The sequence below is a fragment of the Salvia hispanica genome, chromosome 2, assembly GCF_029641045.1.
Source record: "Salvia hispanica isolate PSC_SH4W2 chromosome 2, Shi_PSC_v1, whole genome shotgun sequence".
Lineage (NCBI taxonomy): Eukaryota > Viridiplantae > Streptophyta > Magnoliopsida > Lamiales > Lamiaceae > Salvia > Salvia hispanica.
The window spans coordinates 2,377,144-2,398,155 of record NC_142693.1 but is presented as its reverse complement, the minus strand read 5'-3'; the positions used below and the strand labels follow the sequence as shown (position 1 = coordinate 2,398,155).

The window sequence follows — 21,012 nt, the reverse complement described above, 5'->3', positions numbered from 1 at the left end:
GATCAGCCAAAGGCTTGATATAATCCAAGTATATCTATAACAAATCCTGAGGAGATCAACCCTCAGGATCTGATAGCTGCAAACACGATTATCTAACATGAAACACTAAGTAAACGGTTAATAATTTCAACAACAATAGAATGCAATAGAATAGCAAAACAGAATCGAAAGATTGAGAAGAAAATAAAGTTTTGATGTGGCTCAAGTTGCACCACGTACAACTATACAGATCTATATATCCGGCCCTCAATTATCCAGCCATCTCCGATTTGCACCAAGGGAGAACACAGATTGACCGCAGTCAATCAAGACAAGTCACACCGGAACCCTAGATCCACCACCGCACATCCAACACTCAAACAAACCAATTCACACCAAAACTCAACTCTCGGAGGAGCCTCTTCAACTCAGAAACCAACCACCCGTCCAAGAAACAAGACTAGAAACCAGAGATTTCCACAAGCAGCCTAACACTAGAGATGAAGGAAGAGAAGAGAACTCTCAAGATTACACAGAGAGAAGGCAGAAACAATCTCAGGGAAAAACCCTAGATTAGCAGAGAAGAAGCAAAGGCACCGAGAGAGATGAGAGAGAGTCAAAAGTGAGTTGGTTTAGTTTTAGGATGAAATATAAAAGAGAGAGAGAACACCCGCTCACACACTGACACGTAGCTAGGGTTACAAGCTGGGCCAGAAGAAACTGAGCAGTGGATGTTGGGCCCGGGACTCATTCTTGGGCCTCCTGCATAAGGGCCACAATCTCACAGTGACCAACCGAATGAATCTCTGAGTGTAATAACCTAACAACATTCATATGCACCTTTATGGATCTCCACCCTCCATCCTCTCTCCTGCTCTCGAGACGCGTTTGGCTTCTGTTCACTTTTGTTAGCAATCAGTCACACAGAAATGAAACACGGAATCCTGATATCGATTCAACAGCAGCTCACCTAATTCTGATAAACTGTTGTATCATTGGACAAATCCACGATACTGAACCCTTTCACAACTCGATTCCTCATCAAATAACTCATAGTTTAAGATTCCAATAATAACAATAGTTATCATCAATTCGACCTCTGTATTTACATACTAATATCCTGTTTGATGAGTGCCTTCATTTAAGCTCGATTTGTGATAAGAAGCATTAGTTGTCTCTATGTGTGGTCTCTTCTCATCCTTAAATTATTTTCCTTAATTTCTCACCTCTTCTTCTTTCTGTTATCTCTGGGGATGATTCAAGCCTACTTGAATGACGCTGAGAAGAAATCCATCACCCAAGATTCTGTCAGGAACTTGTTGAGGGAGCTTGAAGCCGTGGCTTTCGATGCTGACAATGTCTTGGATGAACTCAGCTATTATCTTCTCCACAAAAAGATACAAAAGATGAAATCATCCAAGTACAAGGTACTAGCATGCTTCTCATCCTTTGATGGCATTTCACGTCGGCGTAGTATGGCTCTCACAATCAAACAAATTAATACTCCCTCCGTCCCAGAGAAGTTGGCATACTTTGAAAATGGCACGAGATTTTAGGAGGTTTTGTTTTGTGTGTTAAATGGAGAGAGAAAATATAATTTTTATATTCATATGAGAGAGAACTTTTTCCAAAAAGGGAAATGTGACATCTTTTGTGGGACAAACTAAAAAGGAAAGTGTGCCAACTTCTCTGGGACGGAGGGAGTACTACTTTTGAGTGTATGAACAAAAGTGCAACAGATCTTGGCCTTCAAAGCATGGTTGTTAATGCACCTGTTGCTGTTGCTCATATCTCCATTCAGACGGATTCGTTCAGTCTTGATCTAATCTTTATTGGAAGAGATGACGATCTGCGTAAACTAGTTCACATGCTTACTCAGCCACCCAATGTAAGAGAAACGGGTGTTCTCCATTGTTGCTCTTGTGGGAATGGGGGGTATGGGGAAAACTACGTTGACTAGAAAAGTATTTAATCATGAAAGGGTAAAGACTCGATTCGGATCACTAATTTGGATTCATGTTTCTCAAACTTTTGATGCAATTAGTCTTTTCAACAAAATACTTTATAAGGTGACTAAAACGGCTAGTGATGGAGTTGAGAATAGAGATGATATTATGGAAAAGCATAAAGTAGCACTCAAGGGTAAAACTTATCTTCTTGTTATTAATGATGTATGGAATGATGATGTTTCGAAATGGGAAGACTTCATAAACTCCATAATAGGAGTTACATCTACTAACGGAAATGGCATTATCATCACCACTAGGAATGAAAAAGTTGCTTCTGTTGTTAACCCATTTTATATTCATCATTTGAATGGCTTATCAGATGAAGATTGTTGGTCGATAATCAAAGCCAAAACATTCGTTGGAAATGGAGAAGTTCCATTGGGTTTCAAGATGATTGGAAGAAAGATTGCTAAAAGATGTCAGGGTTTGCCCTTAGCTGCCAATATAGTCGGGGGAGTGCTTCGCGGTAAGTCTGAATAAGAGTGGCGCTTCATCAATGAAAATTGGCTTTCGCTTTCAGATGGTGAAGGAGGTGAAAATATCTCAAAAATATTGAAATTGAGCTATGATCAACTGTCTTCACCTTCACTCAAAAAGTGCTTCACGTTTTGTTCGGTTTTCCCCAAAGGTGAGGGATTCGAGAAGGAAGAGTTGATTGAACTATGGATGGCAGAAGGATTTCTTCAACCAAGCCGAAGAGATGACATGGAGTTTGTAGGAAACATGTTTTTTAATGTGCTTCTACAAAACTCTTTGTTGCAAGTCGCTTATAGATATAATTATAAAAATGTTTGGATGTGTGTGATGCATGATCTTGTGCATGATCTTGCATCTTCGGTCCTATCCAATAATGCAGATGGCAGTATTGTAGTTCGATACAAGTTTTTGAAAGAAGAATCAAACCATATTCCAAAAGATGTGGCCAAGCATTTGCGTACATTATTCGTGGAAGGTGGAATTCCTAGTACTATATTCTCAAATTTTAAGTGTCTGCATAATCTGACTCTTTCTGGTGATTATGAAAAGTTGCCCAATTCAATTAGGGAGATGGTACATTTGAGAAATCTGAATGTTTATGACACAGAAATTGTAAACTTGAGAAATGGATCTCTCTCTATTTTTAATATATTGCCTGTGGATTTACATTTATTTCCGAAATTACTAAATTTGAAAATTTTAGTAGTATAAAACTATCCAATCAAGAATCATAGATAAATCAATTGAGAAATATTGATAAAATATGATTTTTTGTTGTTATAGGTATAGTTTATGCAAACTCAGGACTTCAGTAAGACAGATGGGGTCGTCGTCGTCGTCGTCCGTGTCCCAGTCACCAAGGTGCTAAGGAATATTGAGGTCTGAAATCTTCTACAATGTTAATGTTACCCAGCTCTGCTGGTTTGTGTTGTGCACCTTTTTCTTCATTGTTTTCTTTCATAAAACTTTGATAATATAGAGTTTTTTTTTACTTTGATTTGTGGATCCATTGGAGTACTTTACTGTCAAATTAATATGCAATTGTAGTACTTTAAACTCTTGACAGAATTGGCTGCCAAGTCGTCCTTGTCTATAGTCCTTGTGTATGAGTTTTCATGTTGAATTGTTAGGTATTGATGCATCTATTATAGTGAATAATTTGTCCTTTATCAAAAGTCTCTTTAACTTAGAGAATTGTTGATAACATAGATGAGGAATTCATGAATGGATGACTAGTGATACTTGATCATAGACTTTCTATGCTCAATAATTGAAATGAAATTAGATTGTGTGTTTAGAATCTAGATATTCTTTTTTCTGAATTTTGTTAAGTACTATGTTCAATGATATGTATGATTTCAGAAAATACTAAAATATCTTAGTTAAACATAGCTGAATCTATGAGTATAATAAATAACCTGAATGAATGAAAATAACAACAATTAAATTCAACGTCTCGGTTCCATGGGAAGAGAGCATGCAGCACCAACTACTCCACTCAAGAGACTTGCAGTTGGTCGTCTCGGTTAATCAGTATCATGAACTACAACATATCATCCAAACTAGATAAACCTACACCTTTGGTAAAAGTTTCATAACCAAATCAAACAGAACACCATCATCATCTTTCCTTTGTAGAGGTTCAATCAGCATCGAAAAAGTGGTAGCGCCAAGTGTGCATCTCCCTGTTGCAGTCATCTCTTTCAAGACAAGAATCGCATCGTCCATCATGTTCCTTTTGAGAAGAGCTTGAACAAAAATATTGTAAGTCGCATTGTTGGGCAAAACCCCCTTTTTCACCATTTGCACCATCAAATCCTTAGCCTCTTCTATCTGCCCTTCTTTGCACATTGCACCAATAAGGCTTGTATATGCTATAAAACCAGGCTGCACATTTTTGGAAGGAAGCTCATCAAACACATTCTTTGCTTGTCTGAGTTTACCATCTTTGCACAATCCTTCAATGACGATGTTATAAGAAACTAGGTCTAGAATGATGCCTTTGTTTTCCATGGTATGCAACATGGAAAATGCTTCATCAATACGACGAGCACTGCACAAACCATGTAACAAGATTCCATAACTAATTTTATCAGGATAAACTTGTAGAGCTTCTATCTCTTTGAACAACTTCAAGCCCTCTTCACATCGACCATCATGAAATAAAGTCTCAAGCATTACGTTATAAGAAATCACATCGCGCTCTAACCCATTGGCGTTAATCATGGTAAAAAGACAACAAACTTCATCAATTCGTCCCATTTTACTGTACCCGTTCATCAAGCTAGTGTAGCTTCTTACATCAGGCTTGATGCCGGATTTCACCGCTAGTTGGAAAATGTTTCTAGCTTTATCCATTTCTCCCAGCAAACAATATCCATTAATCAATTCATTGTATGTAGCAATATTCAGTTGAACATCAATTTGCCTCATCTTGACCAGCATATGCTCGGCCTTTTCCATCCTTCCCTGTCGGCGAAAAGCATCCACAAAAATACTACAAGTAACCCCATCTGGGCGGACTTTATTCGATATCATCTTCCTTAACATGTCTTCAGCCTTCTTCCCTCTACTATTATTGCATAACCCTTCAATTATTGAATTATAGATACCAACATCAGGCGAAATCCCCTTATCACCCAAGGTGGAGAAGAGGTGGAGGGCTTCGTCGACCTTTCTATCTTTGCATAGACCATCAATAACTATGCCGTAAGCATAAACACCAGGTTTGAAAGTTTCTCTTTCCAATCGAATAAGGAATACGAACGCCTCAAGAGTAGCTCCAGCTTTGCATAACCCGTTAAGCAACGCACCATAGGTACGTTCATTGGGATTGCACAGTTGCTTCGCACACAACTTCCAACACAGCTTTGCTGCCTCTGGCCTCCTTCCTACCAACACAAGCCCTTTGATGAGAGTGTTAAAAGTTGCCACATCAGGTTCATACCCACGTTTGAAGAAACTGCCTAAAATTGCAAACCCAAAATCAGGCATTTTCAGTTGGCAGAAGCAATCGATCGCAATATTCAAGGTGTAGTCATCTACCGAAGCACCCCTTTGAAGCATTTTGTCGAACAGGTGAAGTGCAGGCGAGTATTTCTTCATCTTGACTACAGCAGCCAATAACTTGGTGAAATCAATAACAGAAGGGGGCGGATGCATTCTCAACATATTCCGGAATTGATCGACGTTATCATCGGGCTCACGTGTACAGCTGAAATCAAATCTGGGATAAGTGGAAAAGCATCGAAATTGGTGACTAGCATTTACAAAAGAGTGATAATTTAGGGATTTGAACCAACAATTTGACATAAAACTGCGGAAAATCAAGGCAGAGTTCAAAGACATGATTTTGATTATCGATCTGGAGTTCTTGGGTTAATTTGGTCAGTTTTCTGATGTGTATTGAAATCTTTGGAGATGTATTTAATTGAAATCTTTAGGTCACAGAAATGTGAATATTAAATTTAATTCATAATTTAAATGTTCAATAATTAAAACTCCATTTTTACTTTCACTATATTAAGCAAAAATGAAAAATTGATTGATTCCCTATTAAATTCTCACTTGACTTGACTAAATTCCATTTTAAAGTTGTTTCATTATCACTATAATTCCCTCACATTTAATTCAACACTCATTTGAAATTTGGCCCAACATGCAAACCCTCAAATTTAATTCAACAATCATTTGAAATTATTTGGCTCAATATCCAAATAAAGCCCGAATTCCTAGTTTCAGTAACTAATATGGGCCTAGTGGAACGAGTCCTTAAATTTGTTTTTGCAACTCGTAGTTTTTCCTCAGCATGCTTTTATCAAGGGAAATTGGTCTCTAAAACTATGAACTTTGCCCAAAATTTAGTATTTCCCCTGAACTTTGAAATTGGTATATAATATCACGAACTTTGTATTTTGTTTGGTATTTTCCAAATTCACTCAAATAAGATATTTTCATCAAAATCTTATTTAACATAGGCAACCGTAATATGTTTTATAATATTTGAAACCATTTTTTAAGTTCATAACATTTAGCATAAAAAGTCACGTTGAAAACCACGTTGATTAATTGTGTCAAGTGTGATAAAAGCCTCGTAAGTTAGTCAAATATAGTAATAAACATGCCATGAGAAATACCAAACAAAATGCAAAGTTCGTGATATTATATACCAATTTCAAAGTTCATGGGAAATACCAAATTTTGAGTAAAGTTCGTGGTTTTAGAGACCAATTTCCCTTTTATCAATGTATACATTTAGCATCGAAGTTAGAAAATTAATTAGGACATTCAATAATGAAACAAATTTAATTCCACGCATAATAATTCTGAACCCTAAAAAATCTAAAACTCCCACCTAATATCCAAACCACGTATGAATTCGGGTATCCTAATAGCAAAGGCGAGTATTTGAAATAATTTTCTTCTATTTATATAAATAATATTATCATGTAATATTATTTGTTATGACTGGATTCTCGTAACTTTATATTAGTTTGAAATAATTATCATTTAAATCGTGACCTTTTTGTTAACTACTAGTTAATGCTTTAAACTAGTATGGAATTAATACAAAATTCTAATACTACATATATTTTACAAATGTTACATGATAGGTAAAGTCGAAATTCATAATTAATGATAATATTAAATACTCCCTTGTCCCATAAAAATATGTGCATTTCAATTTTTATGAGATAAAGGGAGTATGATACAAGAAGTATCCATATTAGTTTAAATTATTAGAGTTAATTGTCTGTAAAGTCATGAACTTTCAACATAGTTTGGTTTTTTCAATGAACTTAAAATGTTGCATGAAAAGTCATGAACTTTACCGGATTGTGTAAATTTCTCATCCGACCCGACCCGATAGATTTCCGACACAATTACTTATCATACTGTTAGAGTTTGTATACTAGAAATCACGTTTCGAGTGATTGAATACTGTAAAACTCTTATTTTATTTTCCAATGAATAAAACAGATTATTTTTGTCATAATGTTGTTATGTTTTACATTTAATGGATGATAATGCATGTTTAAATGTATAAGTTAACTTAACAAAGTCTAAGTCTTTGTTTTAGTAGACCGGTTGTGGGCGTCGTCCACTTTAAGGTAATACGGTCAGTTCTAAACAAAGAAAAATATGAATTTCACAACCTAGATGGAATTAGACTACCCATCGAGAAAGGTTGCAATGTCAGTCCGCATATTTCTAAGCCTTACTGAAATAAGATGACATTGGTGTGGTATAGCACTGAACGGATCTAACAGCAAGACTTGCCTTAGACTATCTACTGAAAGGCGAGGTCTTGATAAATATTTATTTCTTAATCAATGTAGGTTAGCATTGAGCATACGGTATTGATTATGCATTGCTTTGACTTATCAAATGGTGCGGGTTTTTCGTAACCCAATTATCCTGATATATTGGGCAGTGGTGATCGATATCTAGCGGTGCTAGGATTGCTATTATATTGAATCGTGCACGAGCTGAGTCTCGTTTGATAATGTCCTCAAGAGGAGCGCGAAACGAGGTTTTATTATTCGGAACCTAGCTAGTTGGAGTATGATTACTCTATGAATAATAAATAAGTGTTTCATGCTAAGTCCACTCTTGGAATTAATAAGAAGTTAATTAATTAAGTCAATAGCAGACATTAATTAATTAATGGACATATTAATCTTAAGCACGGGAAATGAAAGATAAACGGAAACCCGGATTACTTATAATTTCGGATTTGGATGGGGAGAGTTCAATATTACTTCTGTAGTGGCTGCTCGTAATATTCCAATTATAACTTATATTAAATTGTGGGTTCAATTTAATTAGTAAAAAGTAAATTGGATGAGCCCATATCCAAAGCCTTCCATAGATCCCTGTCTGGGCCCAAAAGGAACTTAATATAAATAGGAGAATAAAGGAGACAGAAAACACAATTTCTCATCATTGTAATTTTCGAAAATCCCTCTCCCAAGCTGAGGAGAATTTCAAATTTCAGTCCTATTCCAAAAAGGATTTCTTCTGTCTTCTTTATTTAAGTCCTAGTATTCTAGTAAGATCAGCCCACACTGATATTGGAGTACAGTTCGGGAACCAGAGAGAAGATTTGTGGTTTAGTACTCAAAGCATCACGTGGAGAAGAAGCTAGCCATCTTCAATTCTTTGGAGAATTAATTAGGTATTTTTCTGCTCCGTAGAAAAGCATGTTTTAGGTTTTCAATATTCTTAAAGCATGATTAATTCAAGTTATGAGCATGATACATGTGATAATTACGCGAATAGACTTTGTCTAAATAATACTAAATAGATCTGATTATTATGTGATTTATTCTGCATGCGCTTCCGCTGCCAGCACCTTCAATTCATACATGGCGCACCGGAAGCGTGACTTGGCAAAACTCCTGTAATTCTGATTGTTTCTCTTCTATCTTTGCAATCTCTAACCTTGGACTTATCATAAATATACCAGTAGCACAAATGAAAACATACAAATCGAAGTCAACATACAAATCGACATAAACATACAAATCGAATTCCACAAGTCGAATTTAGCATAAAAGTAGCATTAATTCGAATTGAACCCTAAATTTGTCATTTGCCAAGCCACGCACCCGGCGCGCCACGTAGGATAAATTTGTTTTGGAAATCTATCGGATCGGGTCGGATGAAAAATTTATAAGATCCGATAAAGTTCATAACTTTTTATGCAACATTTAAAGTTTACAGAAAAAACCAAACATTGTTGAAAATTCATGACTTTACAAGCGATTAGCCCTAATTATAATAATCTCCTTCGTAACAATTCCATGAGTACATATTTTACTGTATTCATTTATAAAAAAAATGTTAATGATTGTGCAAAATTTCGTTCATCTACAAAAAAATAATTTTATTTAATTTGTTATTATAGTTTATCCATCAAAGTAATCTAAGTATTTTACTTTTTTAAAATTTTCTACTACTATTATTTATCAATTTCACTAATAACGTGACTCCAATCATCTGTTACCCTTCCCTCTAAATTTATACGTATGATAATGGGAGAGATGAAATATGTAATAATATTTTAATTTAATTTCTTCTTGTTGTCATTATAAGTTTATAACAGTATATTATTTGTAGATGAAATATGTAATAATATTTTAATTTAATTTCTTCTTGTTGTCATTATAACAGTATATTAATTTCTACATGTTATAATCATTTTATTAGCTAGTAATCATGAATCTTGTGATACAGAGAGCCCACACGTCTGCACATAATTTTTTTCAATGATCAAAATTCAACATTTAAGAACACAAACATTACTCTATATATCATCAAATCTGTTCAATTAATAACACACTAGTATATAATATAATAATAATATAACATAAACCTAATTCAAAGAAAAGGAACAATAAATCAAGAATTCAACACATAATCCTTAAACATACTCCCCTCTTCCACTAAACCATAGTAATAGTAGTACTACTATAATAATATGCAGGAAAAAAAAAAATTTAATCCCTCCAAATCTCATGCATGATGCAACTTACCTCATAAAATAAATTACAAACACACAATACTATACTATATATATTTTATATATTCTCTCATAATCATATAATCTCCCTTCATCTCTCATCTCCCAAAACCCTCTATATTTGCATGCAATCTCAAAACCCTAAATTTCTCAGATACTATCGAAGAGAAACGGATCACCATAGTCCCAAATGCTCGTCTCCGGATACTCGTCCTCGCCCGGAATCAACGGCCACGACGGCGAGCTCACGTATCCGTTCATCACCGCCGTCGGATCCGATATCGCCGAGGCCGAGCCGGCCTCGGCGATCGACATCAGCGAGCCGATCTCATCGAATCCACCTCCACCTTGCAAAATGTTCGTATTCTGAATCTGAATTTGATCTTGAGCTTGAATTTGATTCGGATTATGATTTTGCTGCAGAATTTGGCAATTTTGAGTGTTAGGGTTTGGATTAGCCCTAATTTGAGAATCCGATTCAGAAACCCCCAAATCCGGTGAAATTTGGGGGAAAATGTTAGGGTATTGTACGTTGGGGTACAACCCGTACTGCGCGGCGTAATTTGCAATCCGCGGCGGAGGAGGAGGAGGAGGAGCCGCCATGAGGCCGAATCCCGACGGCCGCGGCAGGAGAGGGCGGAGCGTCTGCGCCGCCGTCGTGGTAGCGGAGGACGACGACGAGCTGCTCCTCGACGTCGATTGCGAATTTGAGCCTCCGCCGCTGCAATTTCCTCCGCCGCCGCCGAGGTTGAGCTGCGCGCGGGAGCCGTAGAGGATGACGGCGGCGCGGTCGTAGGCGCGGGCGGCGTCCTCGGCGGTGGCGAACGTGCCGAGCCAGCGGCGCGTCCGCTTCCGCGGCTCGCGGATCTCCGCCACCCACTTCCCCCAGCTCCGCTGCCGCACGCCGCGGTAGCGGAACTTGGCGTTGTCCGGTCCCCCCTTGCCCTTCCCCTTCTTTCCACCGCCGCGATTTTCCTCGGGGGAGGGGCGATTGGGGTCTGAGACTGCAGCGCCGCTCATGGTGAGTGGTCGCGGAGAGCGGTGGGGAAATGGAATCGAATAAATTTTTTTTTTTTTTTAGAGAGAGAGAGAGGGGTTTGGTTTGGTTGATTTGAATTTGCCTCGTGGTGTGTTTACCCAATGAAGAAGACTGTGAGTGTGAATGCTGCTGTTGAAAGGGTTTCTACTGTAAATGGTGGAAGAGGGCGGTGGAGAAAATGGAATACGTGTATTTTTGTGTGTGTATTCATTTATACGGTATTTATACGACAGTGGTGGGGACAGACTACAGAGGGTTTGCTCATTTACGAAGGCACTCCCTCCGTTCCCTCGTAGTTGAGGCGAAATTTTTCAGCGCGAAGTTTAAGAAATGAATTTTGAGTGTGCTAAATAAATAGATAAAAAAGTAAGAAAGAGAAAAAGGTAGAAAGAATAAAATAAAAAGTGAATAAAGTAAGAGAGAGGAAAAAAATTACTATATATGGAAATGATTTAACTATGAGGGAACTTCTCAAAATAGAAAAATGACTCAACTATGAAGGAATGGAAAGGGAGTATCACAAGAGTATTGGAATATTGGGACATGCATGTAGTACACAATATTGGAATATTGGGACATGCAAAAATTATGATTTTCTTCAATTGGAATAAATGTATGGGGTGAAGTGAAGAAATTTTACTGGAAATGTCGTTTGAGATTTGAGAAGTAAATACTTTGACTATGTATAATAATTTTTGGTCCAAATTCTTGGGTGAATTTTGAAGAATATGTTTAAAAATCCAGTATAGTAGTGGTAAATTGAGAATTCAAATGAAGTATAGGATGAAACAACATTTAGCAAATTTGAGAATGGGTAGGAAGAAATGGTTCGATCCTTTTATTCTAAATCCTCATGAAACATAAAATAGATTTATATTATTATATATACATAAAATAGATTTATATATATGAATCGGGATGCTGATGCATATAGATAAATTGTCCAATGACCGCAAGATTTTACATGAACATAATTTGGATCATTTTAATTTTGAATATAAAAGCCATTTTCATATAGTAGTATTTCATTAATTATGAATTTGAAACACATTTTGGATTTGTCATGTTTTAGTTTATAATACAGTTAATTGTAGAATATTATAAGGATAGTTATCATAAAAAAACACTAAGTTTTAATTTTTTTTTTCAATTATCTCATAATTATCAAAATCAAAACAAATGTAACACAAAATCATGTTGTTGCAATTTAATCTGTATAGTTTTCATAAAAATACAAAATATAATGACAACATTTTTTCAAAAATCACACTGTTTTGTCTAAATTAAACGTCGTCATTTGTAGTCCCTTCATATTTAATTTATTTTTTTTATAGACAATTGCAAACAAATAAAAAATAGTACTCCTGTTATATTTCAAAAAATTGTGGATCGACCAAATGTAACAATGTTATACTGTACTAGTAAATTTTATTTGACAATTATACATTTATTATACTATGCTACGCAAGTTATTTATGTTGAGTCTTAATACAATTTCATAGAAATTTTAAGTTTTTTTAATAAGTATTATGGTAATTCTCTAGGGGTCCCTTATTTATATTAACTAGGGTCTCCACTCTCCACTACTTATCACAAATAAAACAAAACCCCACTAATTTAGATATAGTGGTGAAAATCTATGAGTCATTCTAGAATCTTGTGCCAACATGAAAATTATACTACTGTTAACATATTTTAGTCGGAGGAGAATTGTTCTTTAGATATGCATGAACTTATTTAATTAAAGTAGTATATCACTGTATATGTAGACAGAAAAGTGCTGCACGTATCTAGGGGGTGTTATATTGCTAACTTATAACTAAATAATAATCATTAGATATTCAAATTAAGGGCTTAGATCATTAATACCTAAATGTCAATACAATCAACGAAAAACGTCAATAAGGCTATAGGATTAATTCAAAAAATATCAATAGAGGTATTAATGTCAATTAACTACATGTTTAGTTATAACTAACTTTTAAAAGAAATCCCAAAACTTTAAACTCATATAACATATATCAAATTAAAGATAATTTCATAAGGATTCTAACGATATCCTACATGCATATGTTCCGACGTCAAAACTTGAAAAAATTTCAAAAAATTTTCATTTTTCCGTGCAAGCAGAAATGTCAACATACTATATAAAATATGTCAATATAATACATGTAGAATGCCAATATAAGCAATGGGTTAACATTCTTAAAGTATTGTATTGACATTCTCAAAGCATTGTGTTGATATTTTCGAAACACTATATTGACATTTTCACCCAAAACCCTAATTTGGAGTTTTTTTTTATCTTTTTTTATTTTACTAATAAAAACGAAAATTACACGTGGCAAATTGTAGACCACACATTTTTTTTAAAACTCTATGGCCTTAAATTAATTGTATTAGCAATTAAATGATTAGTTAGCAATTGATCATTCCCTTGTTAATGTATTGGTTTAAGGGGCTAAATGTCTCAAACTTGATTTTATTATGCGACGATTAATATAAAATTTAGTATTGCAATCACTAAGATAAAATAAATAAAACAAATAAATGACGTGCCCTAATAATTTTAACCAACATTTAATGGTAAATTTAGTTACAAATTGATTGTAGTTGGTGTGTATTATTGAATTGCATTTACATGTGTTGTCCTTGACATAAGATCTGTTATAATATACGATCAGTATCTCTGACTAATGTTGTTACATTTATATATACTTCAATTAATTATTTATCTGTTGTCTGACTTAATAATTTGCTTGTTGTGTGCTTCCTTAAATTTCAAGATAAGTATTCTTGTAACACTGTTTGATATAAATAAATATATTTAATAAGTATTGTCACAATATCACTGTGCACCGGAGTCGATCGGATTTATTCTTCATTTTTTTTGGCCTCTAAATTTTTTATTTGATCATAGGAAAGGAACATATATAATATCTTTAAATAAGATTTAACAAGGATATTCTTCGAGTATGATGAAAGAGTGGCTGATTGTAACAGAACTTGTCTACCACTATCACACATATCTCTAATGTTCCTTGTTAATATTGATATTTTAATTTTTCTATTTGAAAATTAAAAATAATGTGTTAAATAAATAATAAATAAAATAAAAAGTAATAAAGTAAAAGTAGCAAAGAGAGATAAAATAAGAGAAATAATTTTTTTACCAAAAATAAAAATGAGTCATTTAACTTAAAACTTTCTAAAATTAAAAAAAAATGATTTAATTAACATGACACGGAGGGAGTATCATCAGAAGTCAGAAGTGCATATATATTTATGTTTGACTTTTTTAAAACTACCAATGTTAATTTGTCATTTACATAACGAATATTTGATTTATTGTCTTCAATTATTTATAAGTTATTTTAAAAAAATCTTATTTAAAATATATTGTCGTTGGTTCTCCATCCCGTCACATAAAAATATGCAACAAAAACCATTTGACTACGTACCCATGAAAAGAATATAAAAAAAAATGCTAGAAACTAAAATAATTATTTTGATCAGATTTCGGATTTTAATTTGGCTTTTTTAACAAATTTAATTATAAATTCACAAATAAGATTAAATTACTCGTAGATCTGCTCCGGGCCTTTTAGTTAAAATCAGGATTGGGCCGACGAAACAGACATATGGGCTTCGGATCAATGCAGGCCCATTACATATGATCATTTTAGGAGAGCCCATTAATTTTACATGAATTTTCATAATTTAAAATTAACTTCCTTTTATTCCATTTTCTAAAACGTTCATGTTTTAAATTGATTCTCATTTTAAATCTCTAATTTTATTTCAGATTAAAATTATGTGGACCATATCACGTTCTTACAAGTTATAAGTATAAAACTACTCATGTGGTGTAATGCTTCTTAGACTATCCATAGTTTACTTGTCTATTAGTCTTAATAGCTTGTTCGTTTTTTAGATAGATCGTATATTATTTTAACCTCGTTACTTATTTTAAAAAATAATATCTAGAATTATCTATCCTTCAGAGCGAGTAATTTTTATTTTTATTTTATTCACACATATAGACAAGACAAGACATACACAAAAAATTCAACACTTTTATTATCACATTAATGATGTATTTTAATTTTAGATATTTTATGATAGCATATTAAAAATTAAACTCTTTTTTTTAATAAAAAACAATACTCCTATGAAAACAATTTATCATTCAATTAGTATGAGATATAGCAGGATTAAAAACTTAATCATTTACTATACAAATTTTCATATGTAGGTGAATATTCTTCATGGAACATATTGATGGCACACCAAAGTAAATATTCTATAATTACAGTATTGAAGGTCACATCATTTATTTATTTTTTTCTTATTTTTAATTAATTATATTAAAATTGTGATTTATTTCATATGCAAAAGCAAAATAAAGACAAAAATGCGAAAACATCAAAAGAAAACGAAAATGAGCTTCCAAATAAATGAAATCATCACAAACATATATAGAATATATAAAAAGTTCAAAACTCTCATCATCTATAGAAATAACCCAATACTTATTATTCATTAATATTTTTCACAAAAGAAAGGTATTGGTCCAACGCAGTAACTGGGACCCCCAAGTTGACTTTGACCGCATTTTCCACGCCATGAACCGGCAAAAATGTGCAAAATCTCCCGCTGCAAACCGGGGAAACCTGAACCGGCCGGCCCAACCCAAAGTCGACCATTTCCAGCCCCAGCCTTGACCACTGCGTCAGAATCAGCGTCCCCACAAACTCAACCTGCTCCCACTTCGAACTCACCGATTCCACCACCTCCCTCACCCTCTCCTCCCCCACCCCCTCCTTCGCCCGCGCCACCAGCCCCGCCGCGAACCCCAGCCCGTTCCCCGCCAGCTCCCCCGCGCTCGCCTCCGCGCACACGTGCACCACCCCGTTCCCGTAGAACCCGGTCGGCAAACCCGGCCTCATCCGCTCCCTCACATTTATACCGAAAAACACCCGGACCCGCTGCTCGGGCGCCAGCCCGAGCGCCCTCGCCCAGCTCCGCCACACGTGGCCCGCCAGCACCTCGAACGACGTGTGGCGCCTCGGCTTCAGGAGATCCTTCATCTCCCCGAGCCTGTCCGCGTCGAAAAACGTGGAAGTAGCCGCGAACTCCTCCGTCGCGAACCGGGCCTCGAATCCCGAGACGTCCGGGACGACCTTACACTCCGGGAGAGTCACCGGGTCGACTCCCCCGGGCCGGGCCGGGTCCAGCAAGTGACGGGCCCAAACGGGCCTCGGGCCTGGCCCGGGCCCAAACGGGCCCAGGGCGATCCCTGCGACCGAGTTGAGAAACTGGCTACTGCCAACCCCATCGATCAGGCAGTGGTTGAATGCGACTGCCAGGACGGCCCCGCCATCCTGCAGCCAGGTCAACTGCATGATGACTGGCGGGGCCCCACTGAGGGCGTCTGTCACATCATGTGACAGGAAGCTCCTCCATTGCATGATGTGCTGTGGGGGAGAGTCGAATTCGGTTGTTGTGCAGGTGGAGGTGGCCGTTATGAATATGGCGCCCTGGGCACTGCACGCGACCTCGAGCCCCGGGTCTTCGGCCCGGACTCGAACCGTGCCCGCGAGTGGGTAGTAGGGCACGAGGGCCCGGGACAGGGCCGTCTTCACATTTTCTGTGATTGCGGCTTGATCTGCTCCGTGGCGGGGTTCGTAGACGAACATATAGTCGGTGACGAAACGTGCGAAGAGCTTCGAATCGAGAGCGGAGAGACGGAGAACGTGGTTCGGAGTTGGTTCGGAAGGAGTGATGATGATTGTTTCGGTTACATTCACATTGCTTGCCATTGTTTATTTATTTGTGTCTCTTAACAAAAACATTTATATTTATAGGCGGGGTTAGGTGGAGAGGGCGTATTTTGAGAGTGATAATATTGCGAGAATATTTGAATAGTACTTAAAATACAGTTTAAATTTATAAAAATTATAATGGAAAATTGAAGATAAGATTAACTTATTTACCATATAAGAAAATATTGCGATGAATATTTGAACACTAGAAAATACAGTTTAAAATTTATAAAATTAACATGGAAATAAAAGACGAGAGTGCATGATTTACCATACAAGAAAATATTGAGATGAATATTTGAATACTAGAAAATACAGTTTAAAATTTATAAAATTAAAATGGAAAATAAATACATTTCGATAAATTTTACTAAAACATGTTTGGAAGGGACGATGTAGATTGCTTCAGTTACATTTTAATTAATTTTTTATCGTAAACTTGTTCATCTACAGTAATATTTTGTGGCAAAGTATCTTTTTTTCCATTAAATAAAGTTTGAAGATGGGTGCTTACTAATTTCCACCTTTTTCCGAATTTTGAATATGGATAAATTTTTAATTGTAGGTCTTAAAATGCAACTCTATCCGTAATAATTTAAATATCAATATAATTATCTCAATTACATTATCATGTCATTGCTGAATGGATTTGTATAATTGTCGAGTTAATGAGAGTTTAAGTACATACCTAATAAGATCTGTATATTAAATCAGCATTTTATGGAGTTAAGGAGCGTTTAAGTTCATACCTAATAAGGTCTGTATTTTGAATCAGCATTTTATGTCGATACGGAAATTTGAAACTGTATAAAGATTCTTGATTAATAGTAAGTAATTTTAGAATAGCCCTATTCACTTACTTTTTATAATTTTCTCAATAATACAATTTTTTATATAAACTACACATTATATATACTTTTTGTTATATAGTAAATACGTTCTTATCATTAATTATTTTGTTAATTTATTTACCTAGTCTCAATTTCTTTCCTTTTCCTATCTCATTTTATTTATACTATTATACATCCCAAATTATTTAATTAAATTGATAAATTTACAAAAAAGGCACATGTGTTCTTATTTAAGACATCAATTAGTTTATTAAAGTTAAATTAATACTATAACCTAAATACATAATAAAATTAAGAAAGCCTAGCAGATAAATCAACGATAATAAGAATAAATCTAAATCGGCAAAAATACCAATGATGTGCAGCTTAGTTAATAAAACGTTTTTCCTTCATATTCGGGTTAGCAGTCGAATCATCAAGAGGATAAATGGAAAACAATTAATGATCCGCAAAATGACCCGATGAAAATAAAAAAGACTCTAACTAGCTAGAACAACTAACTAACTAACAAAATCATACTAAGATAATTTATGTAATTAGTTAAACCAATAGACTAGAAAGTGAAGTCTCTTTGAATATTTTGGTGAGAATCTCATAAGCAGCTTGAGTTGGATGAATAGAGTCCCAAAATAAATATTGCGATGCATTTGTGCAAACTCGAGCATACTTACTACAAAAAGGCCCTAGCTCCCACGAGCCACTTCCACAACATCCCTCGAGTGTGTGCTCGAATCCTGAAATTATTTCACAAAAATTGTAGCGAGTTATTTCTTCTGGACACGAGAATTAAAATAATGTTCAGTGAGTTATACTGAAGAAATGATAAAGGTTTAATTTTTCAAGAAAAGAAAATGCATCATTTATCTTACGACGTCCAAATAAATTATTCGAATCATTTACATGACGACGAAAAAAATAAATTAGTGAGGAATGGAAGTATTGGCTGACCATATCTGCTAGGGTTGTTGATCATATCCATCATAGGATTATAGATATCAACATAAGCAATTTTCAGTTGTGGCATTTCAGTCACAAATTGATTGATGTATTGCTGAAGCCTATCGTTGAATTGCGTTGCATCTGCGTTATGCTGACTCACACACTCACGTTTGAACCCGAATTTGGTTGAGATGTCGAGCGGTAAGCATCCCACCGGTGGCATCCCCAGAACTCCTACTCTTCTTGCACCCCTCTTGTACAATTTCTACATATAAGAAAAATTATAAAAGCTATAATTTTCGTTAGAACGTGGAAATTAAGGTTAGAACGATTAAAAAATTTGTTCACCATTAACTGTCACATTTAGGATCTACGAAACTTTTAAGAAATGTGAAAAAAATGGATGTACAAAGTTATTCGAATGAAAATCTCACTATTAGTACCAAAACGAGACATTTTAGCGTACATGCATGCCAAAATGAAATATGACACTTTTAATTGTGAAGAAACTAATATTTGGATTTTCTGAATTTTTCATTAAAACAGACAATGTGAACCTGAATTTTTGAAGGAAGCAAATTCCAATCCAAACCAAAAAAGAACAAACTGAATCTAATATTTTGGTTTTGTATATTACTCACTCCTATTCCACTAATTCGTTTTCACCATATGATTAAGAATTCTCATCCAACCATATATTTCATGCAAAAAATTACTACTATATGAAAAAATAGAATATATCAAAATCACCTTGACAAAATCTTTAAGATTTCCGAGCAAGAACTCATGATAGGCAGACACAGAATACATCAATCTTCTGATCGGAATGGCGTAATAGTTATCCAACATGTCATTAGTTCCACCGGAGATCAAATACACAGCGTTCTTAAGTACGTCGTCCGTGGGACCATCGCCAATGTCTAGCCTCATGGTCTCCCCTGCCGCCTCGAAGTTCCTGTTGTTGTAATGACGATCATAAGATTGGTGATTCAAGGAAAAAAATCAAGGCTATAATCAGAGCTTATTCAAATATAAAATTGTTACTCTTGTTGTTAAACTCAGAATACAACTATATATAAAGAGATGATTGTAACTATGTAATGTCCATTTGCCGAGGTAGTTATCTGACCTAAAATGTGTATTCTTATCATATTTTGTCTTATCTCATCGCCCCCATCAAATGGCCCCTAATAGAATTGATTATCCAAGCATAACACAATGTATAGTCCTAATGATTTTTAGTACTTATGTTCCACAATACTACTCCATCCGTCTGCTATTTAATGTTTCATTTTTCTTTTTTCACCTTTTCGCCAATAAATACTCATTCCGTCCCCCAGAATTCGTCAATGTGGGGTCCACTACCAAAAATGGTAAAAGTGAAAGTAACAAACTTTTAGGGACAGATGAAAAAGGAAATAAGTGACAAATTTTCAGAGACAGAGGGAGTATATCATTTCACTTTCACTGTAGTTGGCAAGTGGACCCCACATTCCACAAACTCGCTCTACTCATAAAATTAGTATCTAAAAATATGGCTCACATTCCAGTAACTTTTTTTTACAAAGTCAAATAATTTCTTAAAATCCGAACGAGTAAAAAAGCGGGACATTTATTGGGGGACGAATGGAGTACTTTTTATCACCTGTACTGCGCCGTCATGGTGAGCACCCCGACCTCATCGGCCGTGAGGTCGTCGAGGCCCGAGCACGTGGAGGCGAAGCTGACGCCGGTCTGCAGGGCGTCGCGCGGGGCGGTTTGCATGTTGAGATACGGGTGCATGAGGGGCTTGAGGCCGAGGTCGTGGACGAGGATGTCGGCCGGGAGCTTGCCGTTGGAGAATCTGCCGAAGGAGATGGTGTCGCGGAGCTCGGCCGCGTAGGGCGGGTGGTCCGCGCGGCAGATGGTGCGGAGGCCGTTGTTGTTGCCGGTGTCGAATATGGCGTCGCCGAAGGCGTACACGGCGGTTGTGTTTATTAGTGCAGCGGCTGTGGAACGGAGGAGGGATGTGATTGAGATGAGAATGAAGAGGAGATGTGTGGTGTGATTCATTTTGAGGGTTTAAGTGTGGAGTAGAATGTAGTGATGTGTATATATGTGTGTGGAGAGAGAGTGTTTGAAGTGTTAAAGATTCACATTAAGGGGTTTTGGTTTATTTTGTTGAATAGGTATGCATGTGGAATGTTTCAAAGAGATGGTGTTTATTTGTTTCGGTAGAGACTATATATTTTAAATTTTCAGTTCAAATTTTTAAGTATCTTTATTTTTGTCATGACAAAGAGACTTTTGCACAACGATTCATACAAAATACTTAAATTCGACAACATTATACACATGAAAAGTTTCATACAAGTGATGTATGTTTATA

The 21,012-nt window shown here is 35.7% G+C and overlaps 4 protein-coding genes across 5 annotated transcripts; all 4 read right to left on the bottom strand.

Annotated features, from left to right (window-relative positions):
* Positions 1-3,854: 3,854 nt before the first annotated feature.
* On the bottom strand, positions 3,855-5,880 carry LOC125217800 (uncharacterized). The gene has a single exon (XM_048119342.2). The coding sequence runs from the start codon at positions 5,811-5,813 to the stop codon at positions 4,038-4,040; it is 1,776 nt and encodes a 591-aa protein (XP_047975299.1). The 5' UTR covers positions 5,814-5,880; the 3' UTR covers positions 3,855-4,037.
* Positions 5,881-9,891: 4,011 nt separating this feature from the next.
* LOC125201745 (uncharacterized) lies at positions 9,892-11,284 on the bottom strand. 2 transcript variants are annotated; one of them, XM_089064568.1, is made up of 2 exons: positions 10,522-11,284; positions 9,892-10,407 (listed from the first exon to the last, which is right to left on the bottom strand). In XM_089064568.1, exons 1-2 carry the CDS (start codon positions 11,008-11,010, stop codon positions 10,141-10,143), a joined length of 756 nt encoding a protein of 251 aa, XP_088920694.1. In that variant the 5' UTR covers positions 11,011-11,284; the 3' UTR covers positions 9,892-10,140. The 2 variants fall into 2 exon arrangements, with proteins under 2 accessions (XP_088920694.1, XP_047955942.1); XM_048099985.2 differs by having other exon boundaries at positions 9,892-11,282.
* Positions 11,285-15,564: 4,280 nt separating this feature from the next.
* Positions 15,565-16,851, bottom strand: LOC125211653 (HXXXD-type acyl-transferase family protein). Its single transcript, XM_089063984.1, has one exon. It carries the CDS (start codon positions 16,849-16,851, stop codon positions 15,565-15,567), a length of 1,287 nt encoding a protein of 428 aa, XP_088920110.1.
* A 1,203-nt stretch (positions 16,852-18,054) lies between these two features.
* Positions 18,055-20,682, bottom strand: LOC125211671 (GDSL esterase/lipase At2g40250-like). Its single transcript, XM_048111568.2, has 4 exons — positions 20,290-20,682; positions 19,395-19,599; positions 18,654-18,909; positions 18,055-18,439 (listed from the first exon to the last, which is right to left on the bottom strand). The coding sequence occupies exons 1-4, from the start codon at positions 20,424-20,426 to the stop codon at positions 18,246-18,248; spliced, it is 792 nt and encodes a 263-aa protein (XP_047967525.2). The 5' UTR covers positions 20,427-20,682; the 3' UTR covers positions 18,055-18,245.
* Between the last annotated feature and the right edge of the window lie 330 nt (positions 20,683-21,012).

Bases quoted from the DNA above. Each gene is read 5' to 3' on its own strand.
- LOC125217800 (XM_048119342.2), bottom strand. From the start codon at position 5,813: ATGTCTTTGAACTCTGCCTTGATTTTCCGCAGTTTTATGTCAAATTGT.
- LOC125201745 (XM_048099985.2), bottom strand. From the start codon at position 11,010: ATGAGCGGCGCTGCAGTCTCAGACCCCAATCGCCCCTCCCCCGAGGAA.
- LOC125211653 (XM_089063984.1), bottom strand. From the start codon at position 16,851: ATGGCAAGCAATGTGAATGTAACCGAAACAATCATCATCACTCCTTCC.
- LOC125211671 (XM_048111568.2), bottom strand. From the start codon at position 20,426: ATGCACCCGTATCTCAACATGCAAACCGCCCCGCGCGACGCCCTGCAG. The intron at 19,600-20,289 runs GTGATAAAAAGT...TTACAACAACAG, and splicing joins ACCATGACGGCGCAGTACAG to GAACTTCGAGGCGGCAGGGG. The intron at 18,440-18,653 runs GTCAGCCAATAC...AAATAATTTCAG, and splicing joins CAACAACCCTAGCAGATATG to GATTCGAGCACACACTCGAG.